The sequence below is a fragment of the Lepisma saccharinum genome, chromosome 17 (assembly GCF_977018435.1).
Source record: "Lepisma saccharinum chromosome 17, izLepSacc3.1, whole genome shotgun sequence".
NCBI classification, from domain to species: domain Eukaryota; kingdom Metazoa; phylum Arthropoda; class Insecta; order Zygentoma; family Lepismatidae; genus Lepisma; species Lepisma saccharinum.
The window spans coordinates 29,661,969-29,683,014 of NC_139245.1; the positions used below are offsets into that span (position 1 = coordinate 29,661,969).

The 21,046-nt window shown below is 33.8% G+C and overlaps 1 protein-coding gene across 9 annotated transcripts in view; it reads left to right on the forward strand.

Annotated features, from left to right (window-relative positions):
- CadN (neural cadherin) overlaps positions 1-21,046 on the forward strand; it is a 1,297,121-nt gene that overhangs the window by 349,232 nt on the left and 926,843 nt on the right. For 5 of the 9 annotated variants that reach the window (XM_083139245.1, XM_083139248.1, XM_083139246.1 and 2 more), the window contains 7 exons: positions 2,101-2,377; positions 4,117-4,586; positions 6,501-6,626; positions 12,953-13,099; positions 15,408-15,599; positions 18,057-18,247; positions 20,051-20,240. In XM_083139245.1, the coding sequence (XP_082995371.1) occupies positions 2,101-2,377; positions 4,117-4,586; positions 6,501-6,626; positions 12,953-13,099; positions 15,408-15,599; positions 18,057-18,247; positions 20,051-20,240 (1,593 nt within the window). Of the gene's footprint in view, positions 1-2,100; positions 2,378-4,116; positions 4,587-6,500; positions 6,627-12,952; positions 13,100-15,407; positions 15,600-17,500; positions 17,692-18,056; positions 18,248-20,050; positions 20,241-21,046 lie in introns of all 9 variants that reach the window. The other 4 variants (XM_083139244.1, XM_083139247.1, XM_083139253.1 and 1 more) reach the window with 1 other exon arrangement.

The window sequence follows — 21,046 nt, forward strand, 5'->3', positions numbered from 1 at the left end:
GTCACATATCGTGAGAAATACACATCGAATCGGAAAACGAAAAAAAATACGTGTATAATAAGTAAAAGAAAGCTATTCAATGATATCACACTTGATTCGGGGGGAAAAAAAAACCTTCCATATACTCTATTGAAAGGTCTTGACGTGCAGATTCCGAATCTGCAATCGCTTTCAGTCTAGCTCAATAAGGGTGTCCCTTTGAAATTTTTTTGAGTTTTATGAATTTTTTCTTCTTCTTTTGCGAAAATTTAAAACCACCATATCTCCATTCCTAATTAAGCTAGGAGAATGGTTGATAGCTTGTTGGACTTGGAATGAAGTCCTCTTTCCGATTCTACAATACAAAATGAAGGTTTCCATTTAAAATTTTACAGTTGCCCCCCACCCCACCCCCAGGGGGCGGGGGTGGGGAATCAAGTGTGATATCATTGAATAGCCTTCTTTCACTTATTAAACACGTATTTTTTCGTTTTCCGATTCGATGTGTATTTCTCATGATATGTGACCGTTCTGGGACTTTTGGACCACCCGGTATATATTCTCAGTTGGTGTTGCTAGGGCCCTCCTGAATGGCATAGTTGTTCATTCACCTTGTAATCAAGGGGTCTTGTTTTCAATCGTCAGTAGTGGCACATAGTGATTCAGATTCCACTTTAAACTGCATGTCCAGTCTTGATATCCTGGTGCAAGAAGTGGATTTCAAAAAATGTTTCATAAGGTACCAGTTAAGTTTTGTCGGATTTTGACAGTGCAAAGAGAAAGGCGAGAACATGAAGTAAGATGTATGCAGAAAATCAGAAATGATGCCCATCAGTAGCAATAACCTGTCTCTGTTTGGGCAGACCATGGATCCCACAGTGGTAGAACTCAGCGGACTGTTAACCAAAGAAGTCGTCCAGTGTACGGTTCACTTTGTCGCAGGTTTGGAACCATCGTTCCCTCAGATAGTTACCTAAGAAATGGAACAAATGGTAATCTGGTGGTGCAATATTCGGGGAATATGGCACCTTAGTGTTTCCCAACCAATTCAGATAATGGTGTCATGGGTGACATTAACAACATGAGGCCTTGTGTTGTGTTGAAGCACAAAGACACTTGCAATTCACAAACCATGGTATCACAGTTTTTAATTTTGCATGCACATGTTCCAATTGCTCCAAGTTTACAGTTGCGTTGATCATCTGGCCAGGTTGCAACAATTTGCGATGCATGATAACCCAAGCAGTCTACCAAACACAGCGCATAACCTTCTATTGATGCAGTGGTGGTTTTGGTTGTTTGGGAGGGGGTTCATGTGGTGCCAACCAATGATGACTGCACTGTGGATTATCGTAAAGAACCCACTTCTCATCGCACATCAACACTCTGTCCAGAAATGGATCCTTCTCCTGATGAGACAGTCAAGAAACACATACATTGGCTCGTGTTACTTTCTGAACCTCCGTCAACTCAAGTGTGGTCCATCGTCCCACTGTATACTATTTTCCAAGCTGATTGAGGTGTTGGCGAATTGTTTCTGCTCTGCAGTTGAATGCTTCTTCCAATGCTTCACATGTTTGGCCATTATCTGCCTCAGTAGTAAACCTTGAGTGCCTCATTTTCTATGGCTTGTGGACATTGTGCATCCTGTTTGTTTAACCACTGTTGTACTGTCCCCTCATTTACCAAATCCCTACCTGGCATATTTTTCTTCCTGTTTTTTTCTGTTGAACTGTGGGGACCTCAACCATCAAGCTACAACAGAAACACTTACTAACACACACCTTCCTCTCATCTGTCTCACTGCGGAACAAAAGGTGTGGGGAACATGTGCAGTGCCATCCCATGGAAATCTGACAGAACTTTTAGTGGGTACCTTATAGTTTCCATTTGATACCGTTAATATAACTTCATTTTGATAATTTTATCCAGATTGCTTTATTATTGTACTAAACTAGGATACTTTTATAACATAGTGATTTTTTATTTCCTTTTAAAATGAACCCATCATTCTTTCCTGTTTTCCTTTTCCAATTATGTAATCGAAAAGATTTGTAATAATATTAGTTAACCTAATATTATTATATTAGTTTAGGTTATAATATTTTTTATTCATTTCAGCTAACGATACGTGTTACCGATGTCAATGATAATGCACCAAAGTTTGAGTTACCGGATTACCAGGCCCACAATATAGATGAAGATCTTGGAATAGGGACATCAATTCTAAAAGTGAAAGCCACAGATTCAGATTCGGGAGCGAATGCGGAAATTGAGTATTTGGTATCTGACAATCACTTCAATGTGGATTCTAGTGGAACTATAACAAACAATAAACAGCTAGATGCAGACAACAATAATGCATACTACGAATTTGTTGTTACAGCCAAAGATAAAGGTAAAGATTAGTTGAAATACTCGTTATAATTATTTTCATGGTTTATCATTCATTTATTTTTTTCTTTTGTATATTGCAGCAAAGATATTTATATTATTACTATTTTGCATATTCCATATAAATTTTCAAATTAATTTGTTTCTGGAAAACTATTTCAGATTTAATGAATTCTATCAAAATACATTTCTCCAGTTGTTTAACTTCTAAAATGCTGTTCTTGACTTAACTTATGTTGGGTACACATATTTAATTATACATTTATTTTTAACATTATTATGTTGAACTGTATTTTAGAATTGGTTTAAATGCTGAGAATCGCGAAGTTAAATTAACTTTTTTTCACATTCTTCATTTGTCAGCATCGAACTTTTTGAGTGTCTTTTACTCGTAAAATATTTTATAATTAACATGAAGTGGTAACCATTTTAGATGTGATTCAATACAAAAAGTAACCTAACCTATTTCACACATTTACCTGCATCACTCAAAAGGTGCAAACAAAATATTTATGTTGTCATTTTTGTAATGAGTTGAAAATATTTGAATTCATTTTTAAAATTTTTATGTATATTTTCTGTTACTCGATGAATTATAGGTGGAAGAGAATCATAGAGTGGAATTATAGATTAACTAAATTTATTACGTTGTTTTTTGTTGGAAAACTGTTGTTATTGTTCTCATGTAATATTCCTTTTTAATAGTGAATCTTTTGCTTTTGTGATTGTACCAGGAAGCAATTATTATTGGTTGTTATTAAATGGATGCTTTCAGATTCAAGTTTGCTATTGCATTTAGTCAGTTACATTATATTAGATTTTTTAAAAAAATTTTTTTAATTTATGAAAATTTTTTGACACCATTCTAAACTTAGTGAATTGTTGAAATGGGATATAAAAAATAAAATGGTGTAATAAGTAGTGAATTCGTATACACTGTGTTGTAATATTCATGTACTATATTACATAACTGTACATTCCAAAGGATTTGCAGACAAATCAAGTTTTTATTTATGACTTCGCTTAGGCAGTGAAGTTAAGACACTAACACTGTCGTAACCACTTTAAACAGTGAAGTATAATTTTTGATCTTGCGTCTATGTAAAACCATATGTGATCTTTAAGATGCGAACATTTTAATGTGGGGTTCCAGATCCATAGTGGTTCGGATCCCACTTTAAACTGCAGGTGCAGTCCTGATTAGCCTTTCTGTGCATGAAGTGGACTTAAAAACTCAAACTCTTTAATGTTATGTTTGTCAGTATCCTGATAATGAGTTACTGCGTTTACTCTAGTATGGTATGTTGCATACTGAAGCCACATAAAATTTTGTATGGTAGTACAGTCAACGGCAAAGATAATGGTAGGAAAATTGTCCAACGCTATTTTCATTACTTTTTTTATTCTACATCCTGTGTTGTTTTAAGGAATGAAACTATGTTGGTTCGAAGCAGGCATTGTTCTCTGCTTATTGAAGTCATTATTTCAATTCATTGTCATCATATTGTGTAATTCAGACCGAATGAAAATGGTGGTGGACAATTCGCTTACTGTTTCTTTCGCCGTTGGGTGTACATGTGTGTCTTCTCATTGAAGTAAAATATATTAGAATTGGAAATTAGAAAACAGTATTCAAGCCATGTTGACTTGTGTGCACACTAAGATCGCAAGATAATTGTTCTAAGTTGTAGTTATCTAAATTTACTCTACTGTAAACGTTACAAATATGCTTTTGTATTGTAGGCGAACCCTCTAAGACAGGAACTGCCACTGTGCGAATTTACACCAGAAACAAAAACGACGAAGAACCAAAATTTTCACAACAGGTATATACTCCAAATGTGGATGAAAATGCTGGTCCAAACACCTTGGTGACGACTGTGGTGGCATCGGATAAAGATGGCGATAATGTAAGATTTGGTTTCGTCGGAGGTGGCACGTCTTCAGGCCAGTTTGTGATCGAAGAGATCACAGGTGTGATTAGATTACACAATAAAGCTATAAATCTGGACAGGGACAAGTACGAGTTGAATGTGACTGCTATGGACGATGGTGCATGCTGTGAGAATGGAGCAACCAAGATTCATACGAGCACAGCTGTTGTCGTCGTTTTCATCACTGACGTTAACGACAACAAGCCCGTCTTCAAAGATTGTGCCACATATTACCCAAAAGTAGAAGAAGGTGCACCAAATGGAAGTCCTGTGATTAAGGTTTGTGTTTGACTACTCTTAAATTTGTGATAGTTTAAATGTGATGTTTGACTTGTACTTCATTTTTAGTAAGTTTTCACATGCTTCAGTGTTGGTGGTAAAGAAGGGCTACTAATTCTGAAATGTTTCTCAAACTTTGTATTTTTTTTAGTGATTGCAACTTGCCAATCTGTACAAAAAAAAAAAAAGTACTAATATTTTGGATATGATTTTGGGGTATATTAGATGTAATAATTCTCTTAATGTTAGTGACGATGGCTCTACATTGGCATTCAATGTTAATTGGACATTGTCCAGTGTCTAGTGCTTTAGACTATACTTATTCTAACACTATGTTTCAAGAGAGCACCTCTTCTCTTATTATTCAGGTGAATAAATACAGTTTAAAGCACTAGACAATGGATAATGTCCAATTAACATTGCATGCTGGTATATTAAATGTGACTGCTTTCTTTACCTCACACTAGGTGTATGTGGGGGAAAAATATTTGGTCAGGATGAACTTTCTTTTTAATCCCAATGTTCAGGCAGGTAAAATTATCAATTTCCTGACTGCAATGTTCAAAATTTCCAGACACTGTGGAAATCTCAAATTCTCCATGCCATTTTTCCTTAAATGACAGGTGTTTTTTTTATTTCCTCAAACTAACAATTTCTGAGAATTTTCAGACACTTATAATGCAGAAAACAATCAAGAATTAACCATTTTTTTTTTTTTAAAAATGCTATTTCTAATTTGCCAACTACTTGCGATCTCAAAAAGTCTGCAAATTATTTCCTGAAGTCAGGATCGGTATGGGAAATTTTTTTTCCGATCCCGGTACAGGCTTTTTAGGATCTTGCACACCCCTACCTCAGTAATTTTGCCCCTGCATAAAAGCAAGCATGAATATCATATCACTAAAGTAGAGGGTTTACAAGAGTATCTCCAATTAGCCTAAAAGGAGCGTTCTTTCATGTTCATATTACTCTTTCAAACTGCTGCTTACAAAGATGCTGTAAATATTTTCCCATTACATTATACTTGTAGCATTTCTTTTTTGAATTTTGACTACTCTTACTCTTACACTAGACTAGACTCTGTGACTAGCTTAGATATTAACTCAGCGGTGTGATGTATACTTCATTTTGGGTAAGTTTTCATGTTTCATTTTTGATTGTGTAGAAGGACTACTAATTCCAAAATGATTCAATTTTTATAAAAACTGAGAAATTAATCTTTTTTAGAATTTTTAATTCGGAACATTTACGATTGTTTTCATACTTGTATTACAGTAGTTCCTTAGCACAATATGATTGAATATTTTTTCAAATATTTAGACAAAAGCGATTGAAATCTGCACCAGCATTTTTACTTTAGTGCACTAGCAGTAATTATGAATTCATTTTTCTCAGATTTTTTGAAGATCAGCTTGATTCTTTGGAAAATCACATTTTCATATAAGTTTTACAGATGGGCTCAAAGTTCAGCCTGACCCTAATAACACACACACACATGAAATTATGAAGTCATTAACCTCGAAATAAGAAATAGACTGTTTCTCTTTTAAATTTCTAAATCTGTTTCCAGTTGCATGTGCTATCATATCACATATCATGTTCTTGTTTTAGTTTTAACAAAAAAATACTAGCAAAACCCTCAATTCCAAGTTTGAGTTCAGAAGAGCTTCTTAATGCTTCCTAGAGTAGAATTTAAATATATTTGTATTCTATGTCTTTTAAAAAACAAAACAAGTTTTTAATATATTAAACATAAATTACATGACACATGTCTACATTTTCTTAGACTTAATTTATTTTCATTATACATACATGCCATGAGTTAAGATTATTTTTTTTGTAGGTTAAGTAATTTGTGATAAATTGCATTTTACATTAAGTAAAGGCTTACATGTTTTATTTTTCCATCTATAGGTGCATGCAACAGATGAAGACAAGGGAGTGAATGGTCAAGTTAAATATTCCATTGTACAACAACCTAATCAGAAAGGTACCAAGTTCACTGTTGATGATGAAACTGGCGCTGTATCAACAAATAAGGTATGGAAAGCCTAGTGCTTGATTATCACACAATTTCAGTTCAACGTTTTTGTGAAAATACTTTTTAAATAATTGATAATAATAGTGTATTATGACAATCAACACAGATTTCTATATTGTACCACACCTCTAGCTAATCTCAGGATAAGGGTTCTTTTTTAGACATAATGCTAGACACCAGGTTACATGGGGAAATAACTACTATGTTTTTCATACATATACATTAAATTACAAATATGTCTTGTTGACCGTTACCATAATTACACCAGCATACATATACACCCTAGCCTAACGTGGCTAAGTTTCATTAGTGGCATGTTATTGTAACACCAGCTGCAAACCTCATGTAAACAGTTTTCCCTAGACAGGAGTGCAGGGAAGTGTGTATTGCAATACATGGTTATGGTTGTAGGTGTGTACCTGTGTTTTCGTTACAACTCCCAAGAAGATTGCGGTGAACTTAGCTCTATAGTGACATAATCCATTCCAGAGGGGGTCCTACCGGTCCGGATCATCGTATATTTTTGGTCATCAACGAGCCAGGTTCCACATTCATTTTTGGTCCTCAGCTGGCCACAATCGCGTTCATTTTTGGTCCTCTACGGACCAGATTCATTGTTCACTCCTTAATTTTGTCACGATTGTGGGTTGCTACCGGTCCTATACACAGGGTGAGAACCCAGACAGACTCGAACCCATGCCGCCCCACAGTTGGAGCCCAAGGCACAGTGCCTTAGACTTCATGGCCACAGAGGAGGACTTTTATATATCTGTATTGATGTGAATTCAATATGTATTTCTTTAACTGACCACTCTGTCCTTGGAATATCTGAATATATTTATCTACATATGTACATGTAAAATATCACATTTTCACCAATTTACGTCATCCTTTAAATATTATTTATTGTGTTCATTCACTTTGCTATCATTTCACTTTGTGATTTGTCTACTTGGATATCCATTTAGATGGAGAAGAGTTCCTTTCCTGACATTTTTCCACTTTTCATAGGAAATTTATCTAGTCTCTTGTTTGAATATTTATGGTCTCCCCTCGAGTCATCTAGCATGCTTCCTTCTGCATTCATGCATCCCTTTTGGCTCCTTGACTCTACATGTACCAGCTTACATCTCGGTTCAGCATCTCTCTGCATTCCAATCAGGTTTCGTTGGTGACTGAATCTCATGCCCTCTAGTTTATTCTGTGTAAATTCTCTTAAGTCCTTTCCCCCGCACATTTGTCTCTAATTACTGGACCCTAATTTCTAACCTAATAGACTAATTCTCTCCTTCCCTAGGGACAATGGCTAGAACACACTCACTCTCTGTTCCATGGACCTTTGTGTAGCTTGTGGCAACAGCCAGGAGTCATAATTTATTTACCTTCACCACTGATGCATCAACATTTCCTCCTCAGATTGGTAGTAGAAAGAGTAAAGGCGATTGTATGCTATACTACTGAAACTTCTGTCTACTGTTTTCAGTAAATCAATACGTGTTTTGAAACAACTACTGTTTTCAGTTAATGAACTGTATTGCTAATGCTTTCTACTGTTTTTAGTAGCCCAAATGTGCCTACTGTTTTCAGTAGCTGAACTGTACTGGTAATGTTTTCTACTGTTTTTAGTAGCCAAAGTATGTGTACTGTTTTCAGTAGCTGAACTGTACTACTAATATAATTCTTGAAATTGCTAATGTTTCTACTGTTTTTTTGGTAGGCCAACTATGTATATTGTCTTGTATATACATAAATGTTAGAGGCACATATTTTTGGCAAATAAAAAGCAAAATTTTGGGTAAAAACAGTCAATTTTAGGTTCAAAAGTGGTAATAAAAAAAAGAAATGCTGTTATGGCGGTGAAAAAGCAATATATAAAATGACATTTTGGTTTTAAAAATGTGAATATAACCCAAAATTTGATTTAAAAATTGCACTTACTACACAAAATAAATATAGCCCTTCTAATAGCACATTTATGTAATTAGTGGAATATTAAGTTTATTCTTGTACAAAGGAGGCCATTTATACTTTCCAAATATTTACAGCAGAATTAATCAATTTTCCATGAATTGCATAACTCGCAGGATAATTCTGACTTCAGAAACTGTCGCGTCTGTAAATAAACTCTAAATTTCATGTTTAAGGGTCTATTTCGCATTTTGCAGTTCATTTCGCATTATTTCGTGACAAAACAGTGTAGAAAAATGCACCTCACACCTTTCAGAAACATGAAAAATTAACATTACAATGTGTTATTTTACATTTTGTGTTTTCGTCAAAAACTAAATATGCATGCCTCTAATAATTGTACAACTAACATCTTTTATTGTGTTCAGTATATTGCCATGTACAAACAGTTCTATTATCAGTAATGAAAAAAAAGTATTATCTATACAACTGAAAATGCAATGTAAAAATCGTATAGACAACAATTTGCTACTTAGGAATGGTTTCACACAACAACAAAAATCAAATAGTATAGTGAACACGTTTTTAAGTGTGTAGGTTCATTGTGGGTAACGCAGTTGTAGAAAATTAAAAAAAAAATACTGTCTTAGATATAAATTGAAATAGTGTTCTTCCTACATTCACACGAAAACAGCAAAAATTTAGTTTAAACAAAGACCTGACCCTCAGTACTTGAAAAACCAACAAGCAAACAATGTCGACTATATTGATCAAAAGATTGATCATTTCTGCAATTGCATTACACAGACATTAAAACAATGATGGAAATTCCATGCTGGAAAAAAACCCTGTTATGATCATGTATTCAAACTACTAGCTGCTTTAAGATTGAGTTATTTCTTAAAGACCTCTATTAACTTATCAAGATATATCTGACTTAAATAGTATTCATTAGAAAAACAGTAGAAATTCAGTTCATGTACTGTTTTTCCAATGCACTTCTAAATCACTGAAAATGTGGTGTCAAGATTTAAAGTATCATCTATTCTTTGAGTCAATAAGTGATTTAATAACGTATTGTAGCAATTATTATGCATTATTATTTGAATTCTTTTTTTTAGTACAGCAGCTGTACAGTAGACCTACAGTTGTTTTTTTTCTAGCAGGGGAATAGTGGGTTTTCTAGCACGGATATTCCAAAATTTTTCATCCATAAAGCACTTTTTAATATTTGCTTAATAATTGACTACAGGCTTGTACATATTAACTATAAGAGACACTACTTGTCTTTGTATTTATACTTGTTACTTATTTTTATACATTAATGAAGTCCATTTAACATCTTTCTATTGCATTTCATCTTTACTTATTAGCTACTTATCTTATAATTAAGTAATTATCATATTGTGTCTGGTGCTGCCATCTATTATCTCTTTCTGCAAACCCCATTTCTTCTCTTATTGGATTTGTAACAATTGAAGGTAATTAAATAAGAATATTTCACAAGGAAATTATAAATTAGTAATTTTCTAATTTTATTTTAGGCTAAAAGCTCCCAAATTACAATTTTTTCATGCTCCAGTACATGAATTATCTTATTTTGGATTTAATATACCTACACCATGGCAAATATATCTGCCATGACATTTGATTCAAAATTTAAGATGTTGAAATTTTGCATATCATATATTTTTTTGTCTAAAATATCAAATTTCAATTTGTTTTAAGTCAATTTATATTGTTTTGTTAAAAAATGTACAAAAGATTTTATTGGAAAATGTATATATCATGTAAATGGAGTAAGATACATCTATTCATATGCACTCATAATTCCACAGAATACAAAAAGTCAGCTGTTATTGGAATTTGACATGATATATGAAATTGTAGTATTCTTAAATCTATTGACATATTAGTTGATTGCCGGACCCTGTGGCTGAGTGGTTAGCACATCGTGCTGCGATGCCAAGGGTCCCGGGTTTGAATACCACTCTGGCTTGATTGTTTGTGAATGTCCATTTATCACTCATCCCCATCTTCGCAAATTAGCCAAGAGGCACACAACGCGAAGTAAAATAAACTAAATCAATCAATCAATCAATATTAGTTGATTGTTACAAATTATGAAATGTGTCTTCAATACTTACATTTAAATCAGTTTCATTGTTGCTGCTTTCCACAAATTGTTTAAATCTTCATGCTTTACATTTAAAAACATTTGAACATGTTTTTGTTAGTAAAGATCTGTGAGGAGCTGGTAACACTGATGGAAACGTGGAACAGGACATAGATATTTTGTCAGTCTCATATTTTCCTTCAAATGGAAGAATTATTGTAGAAAAGTTTGATCTACAGCACCAAAAGACATTTTTATGCCGAGAAGGAGTTTGTGACAAAGATAAATCATGATAATTTGCTATAGTTATCAACTTTCTTCCTTTTTACAAAAGCTAGAAATTGACATTTGAATTTCAAACAGCTAAGTATTATCCACAAACATTCACTCTCACCATTGGCGTATGCAGGATTTTTTTTTTTTTTTTGGAGGGGATGGAATTGTAAAGGTGCATTCTATACTGTTTTTCCGGATTCTCTGGAGTAGCGACATGCAGAGGGGAAAGCTTGTGGGCGGGGCCAGACTAGGTGGGGAAGGGTGCGGGATGAAAGCAACAAAGTTCTGCGTGATGTAACGGCCGTAAAGCAAAACACTTTCTGCTGCCAATTTCTTCTTTTATTCTTAACAATGGTCAGTGTATTGTTTTACACAAATAACAAATAATATTGCACGTTTATTTGTCTTTTGATGCTACGAAGAACGAAAAAAAATTAAAACAAATTTAAACATACATTTTCAAAAAACATGCAAATAACCACAAACTATGAAACATCATGTATCAAAATGTGTTTTAAACAAGTCTGAAAAACAGGTTTAAAACACTTTGTTTTAAACGTTTTAAACATATGTAGAAAAACAAAGCCATGTGTTTTAAACTTTTCAAACAAGTTGTTCTCGAACACATTCAACACTATGAGGCACTCTCCTGAATTCAGAGTTCCCCTAGACTTGCGAGCTGACATGTTTACTACGGAACTACTGGACCGCGAATGAGCAGTCGAGTTGCCCCCTCCCGTGGATGCCCCTCCCCTCCGTGCGTTCATTGGACAAGGCGCACACCCTTCAACATGCGCACAGAACGCGTTCGCGTTCTCTTACTCCAGAGAATCCAGGAAAGGAATATAGGGGGAGGGATTCACTATAAAATATTTCATAATTACCATTTTTAACCTTTGTCTTAAATGTTTTTTTAAAAAAAAGGATGTAATGGGGGGGGGGGGGGGTTATTTTAAGGTGAGGTTTCAGCTACCACTTTGATTTTTCCATAGTCCTGCTTTCATTTGGAAATTTTGATTTTCTCAAAATTCTGGAGGGGTTGTTGTAGTCCCATCAGCCTCCCCTTCCCTGTGTATTCTAGTCACTCTTTTATTGCAACTTGGCTGAGAGTATGAAAATACAATAATGTATACAAAATAGTTACTACACTGTTTAAATATACATTCACATATATCACAGTAGATTTAGCAGTGGGAATTCTTTTGTCAAAGCTCTGATGCTTCTTATTGTGCTAAGACACTCAATGAGCTTTAGGGTTGGTTTCACCAACTGCACCAAAGGCGTGTCTTCTCTATTGAGTGTCATACTGACAAGGCAAGCAAGGTATAAAGCAATTACTGAAGTGTCCTTCATATTATTGCATAACAGTATTAATCTGAAACTAGGTGAGATTTTAAGAATCCCTTCCACAATAGCAACACATTATAGCATTGTGGATATTCAGTCTTGAACTTTTGTTGAGTCAAATATGCTCTAGTACACCAATCCTATGATCTTGTGGGACATCCTATAGGGATGGACCAATTTTGAAATTTTTGTGATCCAAATAATAAATATAAATATATATATATATATATATATATATCTGATTTTCAACCAATCCATTATGAAACTGCAAATGTTTCAAGGAGTACATGAATGAATAATGAAATTCTTTATTTAATGCCTGTAACCAGATGACTATAAAAGGTGTAGTCATAGAAAAGGAAACTGCATATTTGGCATTTAATTTAGAAAACCAGGGTATATGTATGAATTATCTTATATTCATAAAATTAATTATAAAATGACAGAATTTTGCACTAATTTTTGTGTCTGATGATACTGAAAGAGTATTGATTAATCTGTCCAATTTGTAATACAAATTATGACTTTTACAAAATTGACACTATTATCAGCCATTATCAATACAAACCAATTTCTTCGTCCCAATTAATAATAGTATTGTTCTAGTGGAATAATTGTTATTTAGCCAATCAAAAGGCTATATTTCTGTTGGTAATATTCTGATTTTGTGTTTTTCAGGTATTTGATCGAGAAGGTGACGATGGAAAATTTGTCTCGGTGACAGTAAAAGCTACAGATCAAGGTGAACCATCACTAGAAGGTGTCTGCTCCTTCACTGTTGAAATTACAGATGTTAATGACAACCCTCCTCTGTTTGACAGACAGGTAAATATTTTGGATGAAAACAAGTATATTTTGCACTCTACTCTATGATGCTAAGTATAACATTTTCAATTAAATTTATACTCATTACAAGTAGAATTGTACTGAATTAGGAAGTAATATTTTCATTGCTTATTACCACATTGCTTTAAGGAAGACTCATTATTCTCACTTTGCATTATTAAACAGAAAGTACTCCTGAAAGGAGGTGAGGTTAAGTTTCCTCAAGAGCTTGGACTTTTATTTAATATTTAATTTTCAGAGAAGTATGCTAGAACATTCCAGAGAATTGAGAAGTGTGATTTTTATGGACTGTTGCATAGATTATTAGGTCTCATCACAAGTCTGTTTTTCATTGCACAATTCTGGGTAACAGTGAAGCAAGATATTTTCGTGAATACTCTAGAAGAAAATCTAATAGAAGTCACTGTGGATCATTCAAATGTTATAAATCAGTTATCAGACTACATGGTACACAGTTCTAATCCTATTGACCATGACTAATAAATATCTAAATTAAGTAGGGAATTAATAAATGCGTTACAAAAAGTCAGACCCAAAATTGTGTGTGATTACGAAATAAAATAACAAAGAAGTTTTAACCTTTTGAATAGGGAGACAAATTTATGGTAAATAAAAACTGAGGAGAGCGGTAAATAAAATGTTAGATCAGCGGTATATACCAGCGGTGGAAAAAAAAATGGCACACTCTTTTTCATCATGAGAGGAAACAACATACAAAAGAGCTATAAATTGATAAACTACTTCATTTTTATATACTGTACACATACACAAGTACTTAGATTTCAACTGTAATTGCCAGTAGCGGCGATTGGGTGCGGCAAGGATAGTTTACTTTTCTCGCTAGACAAGGCTTAGTATTTAGAGGCCATAGTGCAGGGGCAAAGAAAGCTAGGAAGTTCAATGAAACTGGAAGTTGAGTAGACATTCGGGGGGAGAAACGAATGCAGCTTGACAGGGAGCGAAGTTTTCGAACTGAGATTATGTGAATGGGAAATCCCAATTTGCAGCATCTTCCTGATGTGATCGAAGATAAAACGTTCTTCAGCTGCAAGTGGTAGGAAACTTTAGGCAAACGTTTCATTACAAATCGACAGTTTGCGCACACAACCTCGATTGCTGGTTTTTGCATGTTTTCTATTTAATTTGATGATATTTCATGGTTATTTCGTAAAAAAGCGTTCATTTCGTGGAAAAGCACACATTTCGCATTACTTTGCGAATAAAACTCGTGTATATTTCATCATTGGGGGTGTAGTTACGTGCAGAATGTTCAAAATTGCATCTTTCTTTCACATTTCGTGATTTCGTGCATTGTGAAAATTCAATGTCGCTACTTATGAATAACAAAGTGCAGACACAGATGAACTTTATCAAAAGCAATCTACAAGGAAAACAGATGAAATGATTTAAATACACACAACCTATTTTGAACCAGATCGATGTAATGGAATCAAGCAGCATATGGATATTTTGTAATAACTAACAAAAATGCATTTTGCAGTTTTAAACCTTATGACATGAATAAGGTACAAGAAGGCAATGCCCCAAAGGTTTGAAAGAAGGGAATTTTTGAGGTTTCAAGCAAAACCAATCTATTCAAAGTACTTTTTGTTTGCTAATCTGACATTTTTATGTAAACATACGTATGTTGTCCTTTTTTGTAAAATATATATATTGTTTTTTTATTTGTATAATCACCATCTGCAATTTATATCAATCCAAGTTGTTCTATTTGTTCCCATTTCTTTATCACTCTTTTGCATCTTTATTTCTCCCGTACTTCTCTTTCTACTCTATATTGCCCACTGACTTTCTCTACATGTCATCTTCATTGCATATATTTTTCTTGTAACCACCTCAATTCTTCTCATATGTCTACCATTTCATTCAGAAATATCGTGTCTATTAGGGACAATTTTCCATTCTATGGTGATTAATTCCACACTAGATCTGTATCAAGTTTGTCAAGAATATGCGTATTATACAGAAAACAAATTGTGTGAGATTCTGTGTGCCACCTTGCATTATGCCCGACTTTCTTTGACTTTAGTGGCATCTTATTGCTCCATATCAACAGACCCTTCACTTTATAAATGTTTGTACAGTCACACACTTCTGGGTTGTAAGAATCCTATTCAGAGTCAATGGGATTGTTGCAATCCAGAAGTGTCCATGACTGTACTTACTTTTTTTCCACTCCTTTATCAACCATTAATCATAGAATATATTGTTTCTCGACTTTTGAATGAAGTAATTTCCGCTAACTAAGAAATGCATTGTATTGCAGAAATATGTAGAAAATGTGAAGCAAGATGCCAGCATTGGCACAAACATCTTGAGGGTCTCAGCATCAGACGAAGATGCAGACAACAATGGTGCCATTGTTTACAGCTTGAGTGCTTCAAGTGATCCAACTGATTTGGAGTACTTTGAAATACAACCTGAATCTGGTTGGATTGTGTTGAGGAAACCATTAGATGTAAGTAGCTTTGCTTTGTGTGTGTTATCTTTTTCACGGCTGTTTTTATCTTTGTGTGTTTTTTTTAAATGTCCTCTGTTATTTTTTAAAAGAAAAAAAATGAGACATGATCAGCACTGAAAGAGTTTGTGTGTTTTTTGATATAGTCTTTTGCTCAATTTTTCCTTCCTTTTTCTTGAGAAATTTTACAGTAGCTTTAAGTTGGGATGAGTCAACGTAATCCTCTGAATATGATGGATTTGCAACATCCTTCTTTGTGAAAAGGTGATATTTTAAAATTTGTAACATTAAACAACTTTTTCTACTTTTTTCTATGTGCGTGTATTTTTTGGCATAGATTATGGTTTGCGTGTATGTATGTGTGTATGTGACGAGTGTGTGTGAGTGTGTGTGTTGAGGTGTGTGCAAACATACTACTCCAAATAATGAGAATATAATTATCACCTTGTGTTACCATTGAGTCCATATCCTTTTTGTGCTTCTTTCTAATTTCCATTCTTTCATTTGGTCACAAGTATCTTTAGTTTGCATCACTTTAAAGTCTACGTACATTTTTTTCCCTTCGAAAAGAAGAACTATTTGTGTTCTTTCATGCACCAGTTTTTAAGTACACATTATATATATTTTATTTCTATAATTTCACTCACCTGTATTGCATTGCTCATTTGGTTTAAAAAATATATAAGTTTTTAATTGTTCAAGCACCATTTATTGTAACTTATTTATGAAACACATTTTATTTGTTCTAGGACTTGCCTGGGTATAAATTTGCAATGATGTTTTTAGTGTTAAACTATTTTCATAAACGCAGAAATAACTGACATATTTTTTTAAATTTTACAGTATTCGCAGATGATCCTTACTACATGCAATTTGCTGACTTAATATGAATTTTTTGTAGTTTGTAAGGCTATATTTCGGGACGAAAACTGGATGCTAATTTTGTATAACTACATTTCAGAGTGACCCATACATTTTTTGAGGACCCAGACAGCTATTTTCGTAAAGAAACTGCAGTTGCTGTATATTTTTGTATCATGTGTTTTTTTTTCATATGCCTCTCTTTTGTGGAGGTGTCCTTTTACCACTCAAGTGTTGTTCTATTTTGCTTGACGAAAGGTATCAGGGTTTGTTTTTTGCTACTTGTAATCAAGTCTCTGATACCTCTTTGTCAGAAAAACGAAGAAAGAAAAGAAAGAAAAAAAATTGTGACATTTTTTACCTGTGTATGGGGCAGCGTGTTTTTACGTTCTTCCTTTGTTTTTCTGTTTCCTTTTTTTTCCCTTTTCACATTTGAAATGCATCATGTTTAGCATGTAATTTTGCCTGCTGATGATGTTGCTATAATTTAAACTCTTGTTTTGTTTAACTGCACCTTTTTCTGTTCTTCGGAAATGATCCACTTCAAGGAATGTAATCCAGTAAGTAGGTTTGATTGCATTTCATTAAACAGAAAAGTGAATTATGTTTGAAGTCATGTTCAGTAGTCTTGCTATTAGTAGTGTAGTTAATCAGTTTTTATTACTAGATTTTGAACATTCTAAAATATTCAGTTCTTTTAACAAACTTGGAATGAATGTAATCTGATTTATAATGTGAATTAAAGCAAAGAGAAAAATATCAATTAAATGTAATGCTCTTCAGAAAAAAAGTCTATAATTTCAGTAGTTGTCTTTATTAAATTCCAAAGTTTTGGACACTTGAAATCTAAGGAAATCATATTGCAGAAACTTTAAACTTCGTGTTTTTACTAGTTGCTTATGTTTAGTTTGTTATTATAAAAGAATCAATTAAAATATATTGAGTTTGTTTGTTTGTTTGTTTATTTGTTTGTTTTTTTAATGATCGTTGTGCTTGTGATCCCTATTGACCTGATGGCACATCTTTTCATGCCACTATAGCGAGAAAGATACCGTCTGCGTGTCCGTGCCTCGGACAGGGGCAGCCCTCCCTCCTATGCAGATGTGGATGTTGAGTTAGACGTCGTTGACAGGAACAATAAGCCTCCCGTGTGGGATGTGAGTGTTTACGGCCCCATGTATATCAAAGAAAATGTCACAGTTGGTACAATAGTGACGTCAGTGAGAGCCAGGTTTGTATTATGTCTTATAGTCATTAAGTAATATTAAAGAATGTGAGATTTGGGTACTTAGGGACATCTCTATGATGTTCCTGGAAACCCAAATCTCCTTCTAAAATACTTTTTCGTTAGAACACGTTACACCACCCCCTTTAAGGATAGAAGCCAAGCAAAACCCTCCCTAGTAACGTATTCTTTTTTGAAGAAGCATGGCACCGGTGGAGATGTCGACAGAAGAGCAACCGTCAGTTTTTTTGCATATAACAATTTTTTGCCCACTCCAAACCCCAATAACTGACCCACTTTTTCAGTTAGAATGAGTACTAACAATACTAACAACGACATTTTTCTTTTTTTTTGTTGTACATTTTTAATAGCGAGAAACTTACAAGTTGGAAGCGACTGCTCAGGACAAAGGATTTCCCTCCTTATCCCGAACGGTGGAAGTTCAAATCGATGTTGTGGATCGTGCAAACAATCCACCAGTATGGGACCATGTGGTCTATGGACCAATCTACATTAAAGAAAACATGCCAGTTGGGACAAAAGTTGTATCAGTTAAAGCCAGGTCTGTCATCTGATTCAGTGTTGGTTGATTCCGTGCAGCACGCCTGAACCCTTGCACGGCACTGTGGGAGTTGTATCATTGCACGCTAACTACCCACACTAATGCACGTCCAGTTCTTGGTGTGTGGCTGTAATTACCCTGTTCTGTAATGTGTAAAAGGTTTGCCTCCTGTTTTTTGGAAATAGACTAGCTTAGCTAGTAACTCAATGGTGTGGCGTGTTGAGAATTCATTTCTCTGCCGCCTTCCATGGCTCAAGACACGAGAGAACAGTAACACAGATATGAGGTATTTATTTTCAGGAATTTGTATTGCAGCCAACATTTTCCTGTTCTCAGACATATGAATCAGCTTTTTTTTAATATATATATTTTTTTTATTCTTCTGCACTGAATGTTGTCAGCTACCACACATTTTCTCCTACTTCTATTATCATCATGATTTTTTTCTTGCAACTTTGCACAAAAATCACAATTCCATCTGGTTAGCATCGTTACTTCCCTATAAGCACTGGTTTGTGACAATGATTGCTTAACTGTCCTCTCAATATTTGCTAACAGGGTTTTAAGGTTTTTAGCCAATTCTATTTATCTTTAATGACAACATTCAGTGCAGTTTTATTTGAATGATAAAGTTATTTGTTTTAAAGAAAGTATTTAAAACCACTTTAAAATTTAGTTTTCTGTTAATATTTTAAGGAAAGTATTATTTATTATGCATTAGACATGTTAACAATATGCATAAAATAATCGAGTGATGGGCTTTTAAAAAAGCATGCACAGTATGTGTACAAGTCGCTTTGGATGGAATGGTACTTGGTGTGGGCTCACAAATCAAATGATATTTTTTATAATCGTACAAACAGTGCTTCGCTCTTGAGGAGTTTGACCAAGGTAATTACATTTTTTACAGCATCAGCAAATTATACATATATTTTTTGTGGACAACAAACTATTTTTTGTGATTTTTGTAGCATGTTTTTATTAGTAGTTTTGTAGTTGAACTTTGTTAGTTAAAATTTGTGGATGCTGATAAAAAAAAAAGATACATAGAAAAGAAAAAAACGCTCTTTTGATTTAAATGCTGCATGATTGCATTTGTAATTGTGTGAGAAGATGTAAAGCAGCAATGTTTAGTATTAATTTGTGCCTGTGCTGTATAGAAAATATTAATACTCCAGATCGTGTTTTGTATTGAATTTTAGAAATTTTGAGTATTAAGCTGTGAAGCAGTTTTGAGAGCAAGCATGTAGTTTGTGCTAGATTTTTTTTTTAAAACCTGATTTTGAATTTCGAGAAATTGTATAACTGATGAAGATTTCAGAGAAACAATTTGCTGTCATTTTGAAGAGAAGTTTTTATTTTGAGATACCATAATTTTTTAAAAAGAAGAATATTTTAGTCCAGAAATAACGGAAAACTTAAGATACACGAAGTTTGCATTTTCATTGAATTGTTTTGCAAAGAGAATTAATTCGATTGAATACAGGAATAATTTTTAATGAATTGCTGCAATGTGAAAAGTCTCTTCTGAAGTTAAGATTTTTGCCAAGTCATTATTTTTCACTGAATAGAAATATTGGATTTTACTATTTAAGGCCTTGGTAACTATTCATAATTATATATGCATATATTTATACATATATTATACATATACATATAATTATATCTTTTCATAGTTTGAACATAACATTCATAATTATGGTATTTTAAATATTATTAATCTCTTCATTTTCAGCAGCAGTGTGTGAAGAAAACTTAATTTTGTTTTGTTACCATTACTAACATTATTTTATGTTTTCTCAGCTCGGGAATCGAAGGAAATCCAACCGTCTATTACCGACTAATGCCAGGTTCAACTGCACAGACAAATAAATTCAATACGTTTTATTTACAACAACGACCTGAAAACGGAGACACCTGGGCAGACATAAAAGTTAACCATCCACTAGATTATGAAACAATTAAGGAATATAATCTTACCATCAGAGTAGAGGTAATTGCATTTTTTTCTATTTATATAACGTGCATATTTAGTGTCAGTGACAATTTTAAGGTGGTGGATTCTTATGCCTGAGGCAATACCATATTGATGTGATATGGATACAAAGACCGGTACTCTTTCTGGTTCCCACTGATACTTGAATATTGAAACCGTTTCATTTGTTTGATGTTCCAATCTAGCATTTTTTTTTACTTCAAAATATATACATAAGTTCACATATGGGATAATCACCTTAAAATACCTGTCATTTACTAACAAAATACAAAATTCTTGTGCAAAATTACTATACATTTTACACATTTCTCAGGATAGTAGACTCTGCAAAAGGGTTGTCCCATTTTGCAGGCTCCAAGAGACGCGAGGTCCTTGGAAAAGTATTGGCTATTATCAATGATTGAATTCAAACTGATACTCTCCGACACTGGTGTCTGTGGTATCATACTTTCTGATACTGTTATCTTTGGTATCGGGAGATGCTGATGCATCTGCTTACAGTGTTCATATAGTTGATACTTTTGGATTTAGTGAAGGCTTGTTTTACATTCAAAAGACAGCATATCCTTTATTATATTTTTCTGTGTTATCACATAAATACTCTTTGCAGATGTCTGTGTCTATGCCCATAAATTTGATGTATAAGTTCTATCAACATTTGCCCACTGTATGTTATTTATCATTGCCTCAGAATTAAGGATATTGATTCAATTTCTCCTCTCTTCAGAGTCACATCATTATACATGCAGTTACTTTTTTCATGCTATTATCTGGTGCATGATATATTATCACTAAATGGATGC